At 37.6% G+C, this 17,866-nt stretch overlaps 1 protein-coding gene across 2 annotated transcripts; it reads left to right on the top strand.

Moving 5' to 3' along the window:
• Positions 1–218: 218 nt before the first annotated feature.
• On the top strand, positions 219–17,541 carry TMEM50A (transmembrane protein 50A). Of its 2 annotated transcripts, none has more exons than XM_004377100.2 (7): positions 219–361; positions 2,455–2,559; positions 4,407–4,519; positions 6,080–6,147; positions 7,972–8,064; positions 10,953–11,013; positions 17,080–17,541. In XM_004377100.2, exons 2-7 carry the CDS (start codon positions 2,467–2,469, stop codon positions 17,123–17,125), a joined length of 474 nt encoding a protein of 157 aa, XP_004377157.1. In that variant the 5' UTR covers positions 219–361; positions 2,455–2,466; the 3' UTR covers positions 17,126–17,541. The 2 variants fall into 2 exon arrangements, with proteins under 2 accessions (XP_004377157.1, XP_023587865.1); XM_023732097.1 differs by lacking the exon at positions 219–361 and adding an exon at positions 466–684.
• Positions 17,542–17,866: the final 325 nt, after the last annotated feature.

The raw sequence follows: 17,866 nt of genomic DNA, 5'->3' as shown, positions 1-17,866 counted from the left end.
CTTCTCAAACCTACTCTTGGAAGAGCGTCCCACAATCACCACTTCAGCCACTTGGCAGCAAACTGAGCGCGGTCGAAAGTACCTGAAATTAGCGCCCGGAGCTTGCGCGGGAAGTTGGCGCCGTGGGCGTGGCTCCCTTCCAGCCGTGCCTCCTCCCTTCCCGCGTCCCTCCCTTCGCCTCTCGCTGAGCCAAGAGGATGCGCATGCGCGATTTCGCCCCGGGAGGCGGGGCTGCTACATCCGGGTGTTCCGCGGCTTGTGGCTGTTTTGTTTTCTTGGCTGAGATTAGGGAGGAGACAGTGAGGCGGCTCCGGGCGGCACGAGACCAGTCTCCGGACTTACTTCACAGGTGGCGTCGGGCGTAAGTGTCAGGCGGAGAGTGGGGGAAGGGGGGGAGGGATAGCCGCAATCTAGAGCTCGGACCCGGGACTGTGAGTGGCAGTTGCTGATAGGGTCGTTGCCTCCACTCTCTGGCACGGTACAGATTAGGGCTGTGTCTCAGAGGGCACTTCCTCCCGTCCTGTGTCTGTGTCCGGTCCACAGCAGGAGAGGGGAGCGGGCAGCTGCGCCCAGACGCCGGCCTGCCTCCCAGAATGGTGGGGAAGATGGAGATGGGACCGCGTCCCTCCGCCGGGAGATCACAGTATCCATGAAAATCATTTCGCCGTCCTGCTTTAGAGATGGGTAAACCGAGACCCCGAGAGGGAGTTTAACCTGGCTGGTTCACACAGCGAGGGAAGTGGCCGAGCTAGAACTAGTTTCCAGACCAAGTCTCAGTCCACTTTGTAGACCTAAAATTCCCGTACTGGAGGGCGGAGTTTGGGCAAGAGTTGTGCCAGTAATCATGCAAAGCTAATAGTCTCCGGACGGCATCTTTGGGGAGAACCGGAAATGAAATATACTGGACTGCTGTTTCTCCCAGGGAGGAATAAAAGGAATGATTTTTCAAAATTGAGCCTATAATTGTTCCAAGGGTTAACCCTGTTTATAATCATAGTTTTTAATATTTAATATAAAAAAGGGAGGATACCGTTGGATTCGTTTACTTTCTGTAGGATTTAATGTTTCTCTTGTTAGGTACCATCGAGTCGGTTTCGACTCAGGACCGTGTGTACAACAGAATGAAACAGTACCCGTTACTGCGCCATCCTCACAGTCTTATTAATGTTTCTAGACAACCGTAATACCTTCATGGATGGATTCAGGCTTTTTCTAGGAGTTTGGGTGTTACTTGATTATTAGCCAGTTATATGTAACCCACGCTTTTTCATACTCTGAAATAGAGATAAGGTGGATGTGTCTTAGGAATGTTTTATATAATTCTTTAAGACAATTTAGACTTGCTGTGGTAATTTAAGAGCCCTAGTGGCGCAGTGGTTAGGAGCTTGACTGCTAGCCAAAAGGTCGGCAGTTCGAATCCACAAGTCGCTGCTTGGAAACCCTATGGGGCAGTTCTACTCTGTCCTGGTGGGTCGCTATGAGCTAGAATCGACTCGAGGGCAACGGGTTTGTGTTTTTTTTTAAGATAATTTAAATAGCAGTGGCTGTTTTTGCGTCTGAATTAATATTAACCTCAATTCTGTGCTTTCTTTTGATTGGAAACCATCTGTTAGTATTATAGATAGAGATATTAAATTAAAATGGGTGTTCTTTATATAGAGGAGCCTTGGTGACGCAGTGGTTAAGCGCTCGACTGCTAACCGAAGGTCCGCGGTTCGAACCCACCAGCCGTTCCGCTGGAGAAAGATGTGTTACATAGAAATGACTCCAAAAAGGCGGGCTTGGAAAAGAAAAAAATGATGGGATGAAAGGAAGTGATGTGTGTGGAGGTGAAACCTGCAGTGCAGTGTTGAATTTCTTAATCTGTGTGTGAAGAAACACATGTATTGTAATAAAGTGTGTAAATCTGTAAGAGAAAAAACTTTCATCTGAATCTATGCTTTAACCCAGAGCCAAAGTTTAACACTTGTCTCTCCACTATCTTAGTGCCCCTGAACTGTAAATATCAAAATCATAGAACATTTTGGAGTCAAAATGATGCAAAAGAGCTCTTATGGCTTAATAAGCATTATGCTAGGTTATTAAAAGACTTAAACTAATTTCATAACCTACTGGGAAATAATATAATGATGTGACAGCTATCAGGAGGAGGTCAACCAGCAGTTAAAAAAATTTTAGTATTTGGGTACCCCACCTTTGTTCATTTTACTTGAGTATACAAAATTATCTTTTGCATTAAAAAGAAAAATACTAAAGGATTCCAAGTTTTGTTTTCCATAGTTACGAAGTAGGATTCTACCAAAAGCTAAATCAAATATTCTGAAGATGTAGAGCCAAAATAAAGCACTTGTAATTATGTAATAACTTTTATTAAGTTATTCCAGAACTATGTTAATTATTTTCTAGGAACATAGTCAGGTTTGAAGCAAATAAATAATTTTTTTTTTTTTTAAGTGACCTGAAAAAATGTCTGGATTTCTAGAAGGCTTGAGATGCTCAGAATGCGTTGATTGGGGGGAAAAGCGCAATACTATTGCTTCCATTACTGCTGGTGTTCTAGTAAGTGTCGTGGGTAATTTGGGCTTTCATTATTTTGGTGTGTTTATGTGTTTTGAATTCTTTGTGATGTTTTTGAATATGTATTGTTTATCTTTGTCCCATGAATTTATTTTATAAATGTTGATATTGTTTTGTTTATGAGGGAGTTGATTTATTCCATTTTGAAAGCTGAAATTATGTTTTGAAATTTGAGTAATAGATTGGTTGATTTTTTTTTAGCTGCACGATAAGACATTACATAAAAAGACATTACATTTTATGTATTTATACATTACATGGATTATGACTCCTCCTAATAAGTACCTTGGTTTGCCAGGAAGTGTTTAAGAAACAATCAGCTTCAAATCGGTCAAGAAATATGATTGCGTTTCTCAATAATCCAGAGTTAACTTTCTTCTCAATCTCATAAAAAAAAAATAGCAGGAAACTCATTAAAATATATTACTTAGAAGTAATTTACAGTATAAGATTCTTATTTACACCGCAAATCCCTCTAGAGATCTGATAATTGTGTTTTATAATTTTATGGTGTTGTGTCTTCTAAAGAGTCAATGTGAAATAAAAGAATGACTAAAAATCAAAGTCTGCTTTTCAAATATCAAATAAAGCTTTAAATTTTAGTCCAAAAAGAAAATATCTTAAATACATTGAGCTGAGGGTTAAAAAAAAAAAAGGTGAAGTAGTACTTAAGCTAGCCAGTAAAAATGTCATAATAAAGTATGGATCTATCTATAACCTGATAAAAATAATTTGATCAGCCTGAAATAGTTATTTTTAAATCATTGTCAGGAGATGGTCCAGTCCCAGAGTTAACTGAGTCAGGGTTGGGAGTGGGAGAGAGGTCTACTTTCAAAACCTCCTAAGCCTGCTTGTTAGAGTTTGGTTAATATCATTTTATTGTAGTTTCTGCTTAGATGATAAAAGATATCTGTGCAGTTTTAATTGTATTTTTCATTGTATATTTGCCTTTGATGATATCCAGAACTACATTCAATTGAGATAAATTATAATTTGATATTTAAGTTAAATTAGGGAGCCCTGGTGGCGCAGTGGTTCAGTACTTGGCTACTAACCAAAAGGTGGACAGTTTGAGCCCACCAACTGTTCCTCAGGAGAAAGATGTGGCAGTCTGCTTCAGATTACAGCCTGGAAACCCTATGGGGCAGTTTTGTTCTGTTCTGTAGTGTCCCTATGAATCAGAATCAACTCAATGGCAGTGAGTTTTTTTAACTTAAAGTTAGCATTACACCTGAACTATCTGCAGGCTGCACTGTGATTGTTAGAGCTAGGGAGATCCAAATGAAAAGTATATCTGCAGCGCTGCTACTTATTTCGTAGCACAAAGAGAATAGCTAAAATTGTTGACATGTCCATCAGATGCAAAATATATCAACAATATTTGTTCCTCATATTTTAGTATTTTTTTCTTCACTTTTGATAATAACATCTTTCTGGAGGCTTATAATACATCAGAAATAGACCATGCCTCTGTCAGTTGGAACCGGAGTCATTTATATTCCTTTCTCTTGCCAAAAGATATTGTAACTTGTTTCTAGTTCAAAAATTAGATCGTAGTCTATTATGATAATATCAAGTAATGATTGAAGTGGACTTAGAAAATAAGTACATGTTAATAGATATTAATCACTCTCGATCTGGTATGCAACCAAATATTAAGTCATGTGCTTAATATTATGCTAGAATATTTAAGAAAATTTTGAAATTCATCAGAAGGGATCACTTCACTTAGACATTGCTCTCTTTAACCAATAAGATCTAAAATTAGTGTAATTTTCTCATTGGTTTTACCACTTACGTTTTTGTGTTTTTTGGGTTTTTTTTTTTAGTTTTTTACAGGCTGGTGGATTATCATAGATGCAGCTGTTATTTACCCAACTATGGAAGAGTTCAACCACTCATACCATGCCTGTGGTGTTATAGCAACCATAGCCTTCCTGATGTAAGTGTCATTGTTAGGGACACTGCTTACATAGACTGTCACAAAACAGAGATGTTTTACATATATGGTAAAACCTGTGAAAGCCAGAACCTGTGTAAGGCGAAAACCTGTTAGAGAAGGAAAACTAGATATTTTCCACTAATAGAGAGTGATAGAAAAGTGGTAAGACTGCACCCTATCAAAGGCGGAACACTTGTGAGACCCAGAAAAACAAGGCAGTCCCATAAGTTCTGGCTCTCACAGGTTTCACTGTAGTTGCGTAGACTTAAATTTTAAAAATGTTATTAAGATAGCATATTGGCCATAGTTAAAGTCAAAGAGTAGAGAAGGGGTTAAACAGAAAAGCAGCAGGCCCCTTTCCTCTTCCTCTTCTCTCCCACTTCTGCCTCCCACCTTCTCTCAACTATCCTTTATTTCTGGGCTGTCAATGTTGTTTATATTTAGGTCAGAAACCATGTACTTTGTCTAAAAGTTTACTTATTTACCCAATAATTATTTATTAAGCTTTTATATTCCAGGCACTGTTCTAGGTACAGGAGGTACGGTAATGAACAAAACAGGGAAAAAATCCAGGCCTTCATGGAATTTATAATCTAATAAATGAGACAGTAGCTAAAGACAAACATATAGTGTGTTAGATAATGATAAGGGATACAGAGAAAAATATAAAGCAGAGAAGGGAGATATATATCAGCAAGGGGTATAGAAAAGTCAAAGAAGGCCTCACTAAGAAGACTTTAAAAAAACAAACAAAAAAGAGGAGCTGGCCATGGGAATGTATAAGAGAGGGTCATTCCAAGTAGATGGAACAGCAGGTACAAAGGCTGTATGGCAAGGACACCAGTATGGCTGGAGTGGTGTAGTCAAGGGAAAGAGTAGTTGATGAGGTCAGAGAGTTAGAGGAGAGGGGGAATATGAAATAGAGTCTTGTAAAGCATTGTAAGGACTTTGCTTTCATTGTGAGTAAGATAGACGCTATTGGAGGGTTTGGAGCAGTGGAATGACATGATCTGCTTTATGTTTTATTTTAACAGGATCACTTCTGTTGAACAAAAGTAAAAAAAATCGGTAAACAAAATTCACTGCAAAGCCAAGTAATGTGTTATGATATCAATTTCAATGTCATGACCCCATGCCACTCAGAAGAAAATTTTCAAATGTATTTTTTCTCCTTGCACTCTTAACATCTTCTCAAATCCATACTACATTTTAGGTTGCTTCATATTTGACATCTTTCTTATTCAGTATTGTTTGTTTTTCCTGGAGTTTCTGGTTGCCCCATGTCCAGAGTTTCTGTTTTAGTAGATTTGGACAATTGTCCTTTCTAACAAGTTCCCAGGTGATGCTGATTCTGCTGCTCTGGGGACCACAAGCCCTGCTTTAGAGAATATTTGGTTGAAGGGATTTGCTTAAGGTCATATGAACCCGTTACTCAAGACCCATGAGGCATAACCTTAAATTTGAGGAACTCTAGCTTATTGTATCTGGTAATTTGATGTCATGAATAATTTCTTCTTGGAGTCAGAGATCCTGATTCTTGGTTTTATTTTATTCATACAGGATTAATGCAGTATCGAATGGACAAGTCCGAGGTGATAGTTACAGTGAAGGTTGTCTGGGTCAAACAGGTAAATAGGTGCATACAACATCTTACAATATATGTTTACATCCTTAAATTGAGAATTAGACATGGAAGGGCCACTTGTCTAACTCCTTCAGATCAGGGATAGGATGGAGTTGTATCTAGAGCAGAGGTTTACAGGTTCCAGGGCATAAGGGAAAAAGCACCTTGGTCAAAGTAGTCTGTATAGTACAGAATTCACAGTCTTGAGTATATAACTCTGTGTAATAATATGTAGATATAAATGTATAAAGTGTATAGTAGGGAACAGTATATAATAAAGAAGACGTGCAAAATAGAATTTTTAATACTTTGTACCATATAAATTATTCTTCCCTTTTGTTGCCAACCTTATTTGATTTAATTAGCATATCATAAATTCATGGATCATGAGAATTCCCAGTATTTGGGGGGATTTTTATAATAGTTATTGCTCAGGAATCTGTAGAAGACATTTGCTGAGTATCAGAAAATTTGCTTATTTTTTGAAATAGTTTAGAATCATAGAATTTTAGTGCTTGGGTTCACCTAGACTCTTCCTTCTCAACTGGAGAACTCTTACCTCCTGGAATCCATAGCTGTGTACCTGAGATAAGCAAAACACAGGGTACGTGCGGCACAGCTTTCTAAAGAGTTCAGTTTACTTAGGGATTTGAGAGGGCAGATATTAAGCATTTAAATGGTAAATTTAAATATTGCATCTATACAAAAATAAACCTGGACGTAGACAAATTTCAACTTTTTGTTTCTTTTTTTAATGGAATAGGAAAAACTGCTGTAGGAGCTTTGATCTATGCTCTCAGACTCTTCTCTGGTTCACTCTCCTGTTAGAGGAACTTAAGTAGAAGAGATATAGAAACACTGATGTACCATAACCTTGTAAACTCTAAAAGAAGAGACAAATGTTAGCAGGTAGCGTTGATAACAAAAAGCCTGTAATACCTAGAGCCAGGGCTAGAATAGGGTCTTTACATCTTGAAATAAAATTTGTTTGCTGATCAGGCACGGCTTTGGAGACCCAGAGCCAGTTGTATTTGTTTTAATATCACATCTTATGAGCAATGGCTTATTATTTCTGAGTTAGTGTTTTATGTTTTAGGCATGAAATCAGAAATTAATATGTAACATTCTGTTTGCTGTGCTTTATAGAGCTAGGGAGCGTTTTTACTAAAATGTATTAGTGCTAATTAAATAAAGAAACTTATCTCAGAATTTATTTGAGGCAGTCTAACAGCTCCATTTATTTTATAGCAAATCTTCGTAAATATTATATGTGATTTAAAAGTTGATTGCTCTCCTCTGTTAACATAACTTTAATGCAACTTTCCTAAGTGCTAGCTACAGTAAATTTGAATTTACTTTGCTGTCTGATTTTCCTGAAACTGAAATATGGTACCTTTTAGATTTAGGTATCACTGAATATGAATTTTTAAGTGTATTTATTTAATTGTTTGAAAGTACTCCTGGAGAACTGTAAACTTTAGAACACAATTTTTAAAAATATATGGAGAACGAACTTCTAAATATGGTAAGACATACTTTGTGGAATGTTTTATGGAAAGGTTGAATAAAGTATTTCTCAGTATTGGTAGTTGGGAAAAATAAATACGCGCTTAGAGTATACAGGCCAATCAGCAGGAAAAAGGCCAACGTCTGTGCTAATGAAAGATACTTAACATATCTTCTTCTGCCTACTTATTTTAGACATTGATGGCAACTATATGTTTGTTTGGTTTTTTTCTCTTTGGGTTTTTGTTTTCTTTTTGAAAAGTTTGATTGTACTCACTGGCCACATGAGAAACAATCCTGGTAAAATGGTATTTCTTTCAAGGTGCTCGCATTTGGCTGTTTATTGGTTTCATGTTGGCCTTTGGATCTCTGATTGCATCTATGTGGATTCTCTTTGGAGGTTATGTTGTTAAAGGTAAGAGAAAACAAAAGTTTACATTTTACTTCAATGGAATACTGAAATTTTACATTAAAATTTGTTATTTTAGATTAAAGCTTTCTTCATATAAATGGGCCAATTATTAACAACGCGTTTTTGCCAGGGAACTCCCCCGCCCCATAAATTTATATGTATTTTTATGTATTTATATTTTATATAAATTTACATATTTTTAATAATATTTTACCATGTTTTCGATGAAGGTTTACATAGCAGCTTAGGTTCCCATTCAACAGTTTCTACACAAATTGTTCAGTGATGGCGATTACATTCTTCACAATGCGTGCCCCCACAAATATTTTGTTTGTGTATTTGTATGTTTTTATTTTCCCTTTTCTTCTGTGTTTTTTGTTGTAATCTAGAGTCTGGAAGTGATGGGACACAGCTCCAAACCTTGTTTCTCTTTGATGTCCAAACACCTCAAGCAGAATATATATATATTTTTAAGTATATTTATTTAATAGTTTGAAAGTACTCTTGGAGAACTTTAAACTTTGGAACAGAAGTTCTAAAACTATATGGTGATTGAGCTTCTAAATATGGTAAAACATATTTTGTGAGATGTTTTATAGGAAGGTTGAATGAAATTTTTTTCAGTATAGGTAGTTAGGGAAAATAAATATGTACTTAGAGTATACAGACCAATCAGGAAAAAGGCCAGCATCTGCACCAATGAAGGATATATATATCCTCTAGCTATTGGGCAGATTTTGACTTACTGAACGATATCCTTGCAAAGCTAATGTCCTAAAATTGAAATTTACTCACTTAAGCCTCCCTGACAATATATCGTGATCTCCTTACAGATGGGATTGTAAATCAATACTTAATGTCTGTCTGCTATATAAGGTCAGTTTGAGGCCGGCTCAGGAAAGGGCCTATTTTAGATCCCTCTCTGAAATTTCACCTTGAGGGAGCCCCAGATAAATATCAGACCTATTTAATGTTTGTGGTGAAAACTGACTATGCCTATCCTACTAAAAATATAATATTAATGATTTACAAAAACTAGACCAGCATAAACCTAATCTAGCTCATGTTTTAACACCACTTCGAGTAAAAATGCAACTCTCTAGATTAAAATCATGGGTTTCCTGATTTTTTATTAAAATCTTTTAAGTTTTACAGACAGGAATGATAGGCATTTTTAAATTTTTGTATTCTATTGTTTATTTAATTTGTTATTAAAACTATGTTATCAGAAATGTTTAAAAAAGTAGTGGGGGGAAAAGGAAACTGTAATAATCTCACCACTCTTAAATGTTTGGTGTATTTTCTTTTGGTCTCTTTTTTTGTGATTATTAAATCACAGGATTATTAAATATCATAGAATAAATGTAATTTTGAACCCTGTTTTTTGCATCTAACATCACATCATAAGTAGTTTCTTTGCTGCTACAGGATCTTTATCACATTTTAAAACAAGAAATTATTTTTTTTTCTTATCATGTAAATTGCATAATACTTCTTCATTAAAAAACTGAGAATACAAAAGAGCTCCAAGAAGAAAATAAAATTACTGATAATTCTTCTTTTTCAGATATAACACTATTAATACAGACGGTTTGTAGGACTTTCTTTATCTCATAGAATTTTAGTTTATTTTCTTAATAGCTTCTGAAGCCAAGTAGTACAAGGTCATGCTCCGAATATTATTAGCAGCAGATCTGTAATTTTGCAAAGTTTGCCTGCCTTTCTAGTGGCAGTAGTTATTTAATGTGGAATAGTAGTGAAGGCCTAGCCAAACCGGAGTAATTTAAAACTATTCTAAGAAAAGGTTGACAGTTTATCTATTCATCATGCCTCAGTTTGTCACTTAGTAAGTAATTATTGAGCGCTCCAATGGTAGAAATCTATGAGAATTTCAATCCAGGATAAAATATTCCTCCGGCAGTCTTCTGCCATCCTAGTTACTGGCTACTGCACCCTTGCAGGTACTCAGGCCAAAAACCTTGGGTGGTTAAGGCCTATCAAAGATGACGTCTCTCTTTCTCTCACGTCCAGTCGATCAGCAAATCATGTCAACTCTGCTGTCAAAGTATATCCTGAATCTATTTTTACCATCTTCTTTGCTACCACCCAGGTTCAATCCATCACTATCTCTTTCCTGATTTCCTGAAATAGCCTCCTAACTGGTCCTCACTCTCAGTAGAGCAGTTAGAGTGATCCTGTTAAAATATGTCAGCTCATGTCACTTTTCTGCTCAAAACCCTCCAGTGGCTTCTTATGTCACTTCTTATGAGTGAAAATCAGAGTTCTCCCTATGACCTGCCAGGTTCTATAGGGTCTTCTCCCACAACGCATCCCCCCCACTACCTGCTTTTCTCCCCTTTGCCAATGTGGCTATTCCTCTGCTACACCAGGCACGCTTCCACTGCATGGCTTTTGCACTTGCTGTTCCCGCTGCTTGAAAGTCCCTCTCCCCAGATAGCTGCACAGCTCTTGCCCTCACTTCCTTCACATGCTTACTCTTGCTACCTTCTCAGGAGGTCTTCCTGGCCACCTAGGTAAAATGTCATCATCCACTACCTTCCCTGCTTTATTCTTTCTCCTTATTTGTTTATTCTAGCTTCGTGAGAACAAAACAAACAAAAAAAAAATGTCTGTTTACTGATATATCCTCAGCACCATAAACAGTGTCTGGCATATAGTGTATACTCAGTAAATATTTGTTAAATGAGTAAAGGGAGCTATCATTTACTAAACCAATGCTATCTCTGCCATATGTATTATTTAATACTCAAACCAACCATAGTTACTGGAAAAATCAATTATGCTAGGCAGGAAACTGATATTTGCCAGTATATCTTAAAACTAAATGAATTGAGATCATAAATCTCTAAATATTACAATTACTTTTACAGAAAAACCTACCGTATACCCTGGAATTGCTGTATTTTTCCAGAATGCCTTCATCTTTTTTGGGTAAGTTTGTTTTGCATTTTTCATCCTGTCTTTCCGTTTTTTGTTTTTAACTTTCTAATAGATAATTTCTTACATGTCATTTATGGTATTTGATTGCTTAATTTACTCCTGTCCAGTGCCCCTCCGCTATGTTATTATTATAAAATATGAAGAATGAGGACGAGAGGATATTTTTCATAAATGGTTTGTTGCCAGCCTTGGGAACATACGTTAATTTTTAAAGTTGCCACCACTCCGCCTTTAATGAAGAGCTGTGATTCATGTAGATCTAGTTACATAACACTGACAATGTTCATTTTAAATCTAGATCACTAACAGTTGCTTTTAATGAAAGCCTGCTTAAAGCCATTTCTTCTTAAAAATGTGGTTTCTGGGTACATTTTATAGTTCTTTCTATTTTTAGTGTCATTTGTGGGTAGATTTGAAGTGTGGAGAAAAAAAGCTCTAAAATTTTTGACCTTTACACTTACAAATTAAAAGATTATTACCATGAACATCTGCCTCTTTTGCCATGAGACCAGAAGAACTAGATGGTGCCCGGCTGCTATTACTGAACATTTTGATCAAAGATTCTATAGAAGAATCCTGATCAAAAGGGGGAAAATGCAGAACATAATTTCAAATTCTCATGGATTCCAGAGAGTCATGGAGGCTGGGTGAACCCCTGAAACCATTACCCTGAGATAATCTTTAAATCTTAAAGCCAGAATATCCCTTAAAGTCTTCTTAAAACCAAACAGTAGTTTAGCTTAACTAGCAAAGAATGCCTGCCTTGAGCATTGTGCTCTTTTGAGACCTATCTGCACGGGATCAAATTGACAACAGAAACTGTAAAAATAAGATAGGAATGTTAGGGGGCAGAGAGTTTATATTAATGGGAAACGAACAACTTGGAAAAGGAGCTTGAGAATGGTTGTATAATTCAAAGAATGTAATCAGTGTCACTGAATTGTACATGTAGAAATTGTTGAATTGGTGTATGTTCTGCTGCAAATTGGTGTATATTCTCAACAGCAAAAAAATAAAATAAATTGCAAAAAAAAAAAGATTATTAAAACCCCTATACTTTCATCAGTAGTCTTCTCTAATGTTCATTCTTTTCCTGGAAACTTATCCTGCCCTTTCCCCTACCCTTAGCCCCATCCCACACCAAAACTTCTCTTTACCCTCTGCATCAGGAATTCTTTTTAAAAAAATAATATTTTATTGTGTTTTCAGTGAAAAGCATCAGAAGTTCTTAACCCAGATTGAATGAGTAGGCCTCTGAAGATAGGGAACCACTAGACATTTCCATATGCCAAACAGTAGTGTTTCTGTTTGTTTCCCAGAAGAGAAGTCTGTGGCTTCCATCAGATTTTCAAAGAAATCCTTAATCCCAAAAAGGTTGATTAGTCGCCGTGAAGTCGATTCCGACTCATGTGGACCTCATGTGAGAGTAAAACTGCCCCATGGGGTTTTTGAGACTGTGATCTTTCAGATGCCGATTGCCAGGCTCAACTCCTGAGGCGCCTCTGGGTGGGTTGGAAGCACTTCATCTTTTGCGCCACCCTGGGACTCCTCTAAAAAGATTCTCTGCTGTATATTGGAGGGCTTTTCCTCCTTCATCCCTCCTTACCTACCTCTAAAAAGAAAAAAAAAAAAGGCCCATCTGGACTTGAACCACTCTTTGAAATGCTAACCATGCTATTCCGTATTAGTTAGCAGTTGGTATTCACACCTATTCAATTCCACCACTGGGCATTTTTGCAATTTTATAAAATCAGTGTGGAAATAAGAAAAAGTGTGAACTTAGATGTGGCAAGATCATAGCCTCTTTGAGTCATAGTTTGTGTCCTGAAACTGGTGTGGAACTCCAAAGGGTAAAAAATAATAATAATAATAAACATATATAAGAAAAAACCCAAAACCAAACCCATTGCCGCTGAGTCGATTCCAACTCATAGTGACCCTATAGGACAGAGTAGAACTGCCCCATAGGATTTCCAAGGAGCGGCTGGTGGATTCAAACTGCTGACCTTTTGGTTAGCAGCCAAACGTTTAACCACTGCGCCACCAGGGCTCCACGTATATATGTATGTATTTTTTTTAATCTATTGTGTTTTATGCAGAAAATAAGTTTATTGAGCAATTCCTACGTGCTAGGCACCTTTGTTCGTGCTGTACGTGTACAGTCTCTTTTAATCTCCATAATAACTCCCTGAAGGTGTTTCCATTATCCCCATTTTATAGATGAGAAAACCAGTGCAGAGAAGTTAGATAACTTGCTTTAGATCATGTGGCTAAAACTCAGACTGAGGCTGTCTGACTCTAATTCAGGCTCTAACTACTATAACGATGAAATTTGTAAGTTTAGAGGAATTCAGTTGACATTGCTGTTTCTGCTAAGGCTTCAACCAGTTGATTAGTATTAGTTCTGGTTCTCTCCACCCTTTTTTAAAGAATGTAAATTGTAGTTAAAAATACAAAATGAGTAAACTCCATGCCCCACTTATGAAATAAAATGTTATCATTGTAAAAGGAAGGTTGAAGAAACACAATCTCCCAAAGTCCCTTTAAAAATCATTTTCTACCCAGAAAGTCTTTGTTTCCATTTTTAAGAAGTAAAAGATCATATTTCATTTTTACAGACAGAAAGTCATCTTTTAGGGATCAGTATTACCATTTGGTAGCATTCTGAAATGTATTGCTCTAGCTGTTTAAAGCTGGAGTAAGTTTGTCATTCTGTAGGATAATGTAACATGCATTTATGACACAGAGAGCAAAATACTTGAACAGCGCTGATGCTTAGGATTTCTTTTCCTTTCAAGTTGCAGTGCTGAGGGATAAGCATCTTTAAAGAAGGAACAGGCATCCTCAGCTCACTGCTCCAATCTCCACAGGGTCGGAGATGCTCTGGGGAATCAGTACCCACAACTTGAGCCAAGGGAAGATAGGGCACAGGGTTCCAAGGTGGGGATAAGGGAAGCTTCAGTGGTAGGCAGGGCGTTTACTGAGAACAGACTTGGCCCTCATCCAGTGAGGGGCCAAGAGCAGCCTTCTTTATTGTAATCTTTATCTACCCCAGCAAGGAGGAAGGATAAAGTAAATTGCACCTTGAGACGCTGCTTTTTGCAAAGAAGTTACTATGTCATAGCAGAGAGGAACAGAGGATTGGGAAAGGAAAATGTGTGGGAAAATTTTCTCTCTTCCAATGAGAAGGAGGAACACTTAAATTCATACAGTAGTTACCAGATTTCACAAAACATTGGAAACTGATCATTGACTTGTCATTGTCTCAAAATAGTTACAACAAATACTGTTATATGCAGCAAGTTTGATTAATTTCTTATTTGTTACTACTGTACCTATGAAGTGTAAACACTAATTGAGTTTTGTGAAAATACAAGCAAATTGAAATTCAATTCAAATAATTGACATTTTTATCAGAATAGTTGCAGCAGATTGCCTACCATTCTGATTTATACCAGACCAGTACTCAGCAGCAGCTCACAGATTACCATTTCAGAAATCAGAAACAGATGTCAGTACCACAGGTGACCATCTGACAATGTAGGAGGGACTGGATCTTGCCCAAGAAACTCCTCAGATTATAATTCACATGTGTTGACCAGTATTCTGAAATTACCCTGTCTCTTTTAAGCTGGCTGGAGAGGAGAGACCCTAATAACCAACTTTGGTTTTTCTTTCTATGGCAGCGGGTCTCATATTTACCATAAGAGCAGAGATCGTATCATCTTTTGGAGGTTTATTAAATTTTTTTTAAAGAGATATTAGTATACTTTCAAAAGAGGGTATAGATGATTTCCTGGTTGCATTTTTTTTTTTTTTTTTCATTAAAAATCACTCAAATGTTTACCTTTATAAAGGCATTATGAATCAGTTTAAAATTGATTATTAACAACTTTGGACTTAACCTTGAGTATACACTGGTAATTGGAAAACAGAAGACAAAATCAGTACCAGCCTACGCAGTTGAAATGTCTACTCTGTCATCAGTTTCTCCCTCACACTCCCTCCCCTCCCCCCATCCAAGGCCTGTTGAATCTGCTTCTGAATTGTCTTAAACCTGTTCTGTTTTGTCCATTCCATTGTTTATGTTTCAGTTGTCATCACTGGTTGGGTAAACAGTTCACATTCCTCACTGGTTCCTCCCTCTGCCTCTGGTCTCATTCTCCCTCTGATTGATTTTTCCTGCTGTCGGTTTTCCTCCTAAAACATACTCTTATGCTGTCATTTCCTTCTTAAAATTTTTCAGAACTCTGGGCTGACTACAGGAGAGATTAAAACTGGCAGCTGTCAGGCCAAATTCTGCCCATAGTTCTTTTTTATTTAGCCTATCCAGTGTTGTGGAGCCTGATGGTGTAGTAGTTAAGAACTCGTCTGTTAACAAAAAGGTCAGCAGTTCAAATCCACCAGCCGCTCCTTGGAAACCCTAGGGGAGCAGTTCTGCTCTGTCCTGTAGGGCCACTATAAGTTGGAATCAACTCGACAGCAATGAGTATACAGTGTTGTTTTATTGAGCCAACATTTAAAAATCAAGAGATTTTACATTGAAATCTGCATTTTTGGCTTTTCTTCCAAAACTGGAAGATCTGACAACCCTGGGTGCTCTATGTGGCAACAATCGGTTGGCTCTGAGTAGTCATTCCTTTTAAATAGAGGATGTACCTCCTGTAGTCCCACTTCATTCACTGCCTGGGACTGAGTACCAACTACCCTTTTGGTCCAGCATACAGGCTGGCACCTGCCCTCTTGACTCATTTAAGGCACCTAAGGCCCCTGTGGGCAATTTGTCACCCCTGGTCAGTTGGCTTCCCAAATCTTGGCCACCTCCATTCTCGGTTTTCCTCATCTCTTTTAAACACTATAATGTAGCGATGTTGGATTCTTCCCTGTACTTTTTATGCCTGTAGCTGCCCTCTTTCCCCTCTTAGATGAAGCCTTGAGGACAGCTGCTGACGCTTCTCCACCTAACCCCTAGACTGCAGCAAGCTCTGTGAGGACATATTTCTGAATACCAATCTCCTGGTTTTTTCCTGAGGCCCCAGAGTCTTTTATACTTCTTTGTCTTTTGATACACTGTCACCTCTCCCTGAAACGTCTTCCTTCATCATCCCATTAGCTTTTGTTCCTACTAACCTCCCATTCAAACTCCTGCTTATCCATGAAAGCCCGTCTCAAAATGACCACCTTTTTAGATCCTTTTCTAAATCATCCAGGTGGAATTAATTCTATGTTTCTATGCTTTCTTACGGGAGAAAGATGTGGCAGTCTGCTTCAGTAAAGATTTGCAGCCTTGTAAACCCTGTGGTGCAGTTCTGCTCTGTCCTGTAGGGTCGCTATAATTCGGAATCTACTCGATGGCAACAGGTTACGAGTTATGCTTTCTTAACATTTGGTGTATATACCTCTTTCTTTCCCCCTAATTTTTACTGCATTGTATTATCAAGAATGTGAACAACTTGAGGGCAGGGACTACATCTTATCTTTATAGCCCTAGCATCTAGCACCTAGCTCATCAAGATGTGCAAAAATGGGTTCTTGACTGAATTTGATAAAATCAGACATATAATACCAAGCGCACTGCTGCCCAGTCAATTCCAACTCATAGCGACTCTGTAGGACATAGGAGAACTGCCCCATAGAGTTCCTAAGGCTGTAAATCTTTACAGAGGCAAACTGCCACATCTTTCTCCTGCAGAACAGCTGGTGGGTTCAAACCATGACCTTTCAGTTTGCAGTCGAGCACTTTAACCAGTGTACCACCAGGGCTCCTTAGACATAAAATAGTTACATAAATATTGGTTAACTTTTGCAAAACTTCATGTGTCTCTAGTACTCAAACGTTAATAGCGGTTGTCAGGAAGCTGATGGTCAATAGCACAGTTGAGCATAACAGAAGAATTTATTACCTTAGAATGATCCGTTTGTTTTAATACATTCCATGATTTCTTTTCATATGTCACATCAGTTATTCTTTGTTGCTAGTTTCCCACCATTCTCAAAATCTCGTAACTCTTTTCCTAAACTCAGGCAATGATACACTATTTCTTGTTTTATTCACAGAGGACTGGTTTTTAAGTTTGGCCGCACTGAAGACTTATGGCAGTGAAAGCATTTCCTACAGACAGGAGCCCTGCATGGCATTTTACTGCGCACTCCCAGTCTGTCGTAATGTCATTTTCTAAACTTATTTCTGAGTGTAGTCTCCGCTTAAAGTTGTGTCATACTAAAATCATGAGAACTTCCAGTTTAAATAACAGAATAATCTATTGTGGTTTGCACTTGATTAACTTATAAAATGTTAAAGGAAAATATTTCACACAAGTAATTTTTTATAAAATTTCATCATGGTATAACTTGTAAAAATAAAAAGAAATTATGGCTGTATCAATATGAGTATTTGTCACACCTGAGGTCCAAAACTACAATTAAAGTGCTCTAAAGATTTAATGTATTTATTTAAATGTGGCATCTTCAGTGTTAATGTTAAATGAAATATAAATATTTTCTTGTTCTTAAAAACTATCCAGTGGTCAGAATTCTTTTTCACTATACTTTGTTTTGGCTTATACAGTTTTATCGAGAATTTTATAAAGATTTCAGTGTAAATCGCTACTGAGCGCTTCCCAAGTGGTAAAATGAACATGTCAGAAAAAAGAAGTCCCATGATCCAGCCTCCAGACTCATCATGTCACTTCTGTGGGGATCTCTTCCACTGTGCCGCTAGTTCTAGAGACTAGGGGGTATGAACTCAGCCTGGACACTTGGTCCTGGTGGGATGCTGATAGTCATTTCACATCCACCATTGAAGGAAGAGAAAACGGAGAGGGACTTGATGCTCCAGTCCCTT

The sequence above is a fragment of the Trichechus manatus genome, unplaced genomic scaffold, assembly GCF_000243295.1.
Source record: "Trichechus manatus latirostris isolate Lorelei unplaced genomic scaffold, TriManLat1.0 scaffold00048, whole genome shotgun sequence".
Lineage (NCBI taxonomy): Eukaryota > Metazoa > Chordata > Mammalia > Sirenia > Trichechidae > Trichechus > Trichechus manatus.
The sequence above is the reverse complement of the archived record's forward strand: the minus strand, read 5'-3'. Positions and strand labels throughout refer to the sequence as shown.

Excerpts from the sequence above, each read along its gene's own strand:
- TMEM50A (XM_004377100.2), top strand. The coding sequence starts at position 2,467 with ATGTCTGGATTTCTAGAAGGCTTGAGATGCTCAGAATGCGTTGATTGG. Across the intron at positions 6,148-7,971 it reads AGGTTGTCTGGGTCAAACAG|GTGCTCGCATTTGGCTGTTT; the intron begins GTAAATAGGTGC and ends ATTTCTTTCAAG. Across the intron at positions 11,014-17,079 it reads AATGCCTTCATCTTTTTTGG|AGGACTGGTTTTTAAGTTTG; the intron begins GTAAGTTTGTTT and ends TTTTATTCACAG.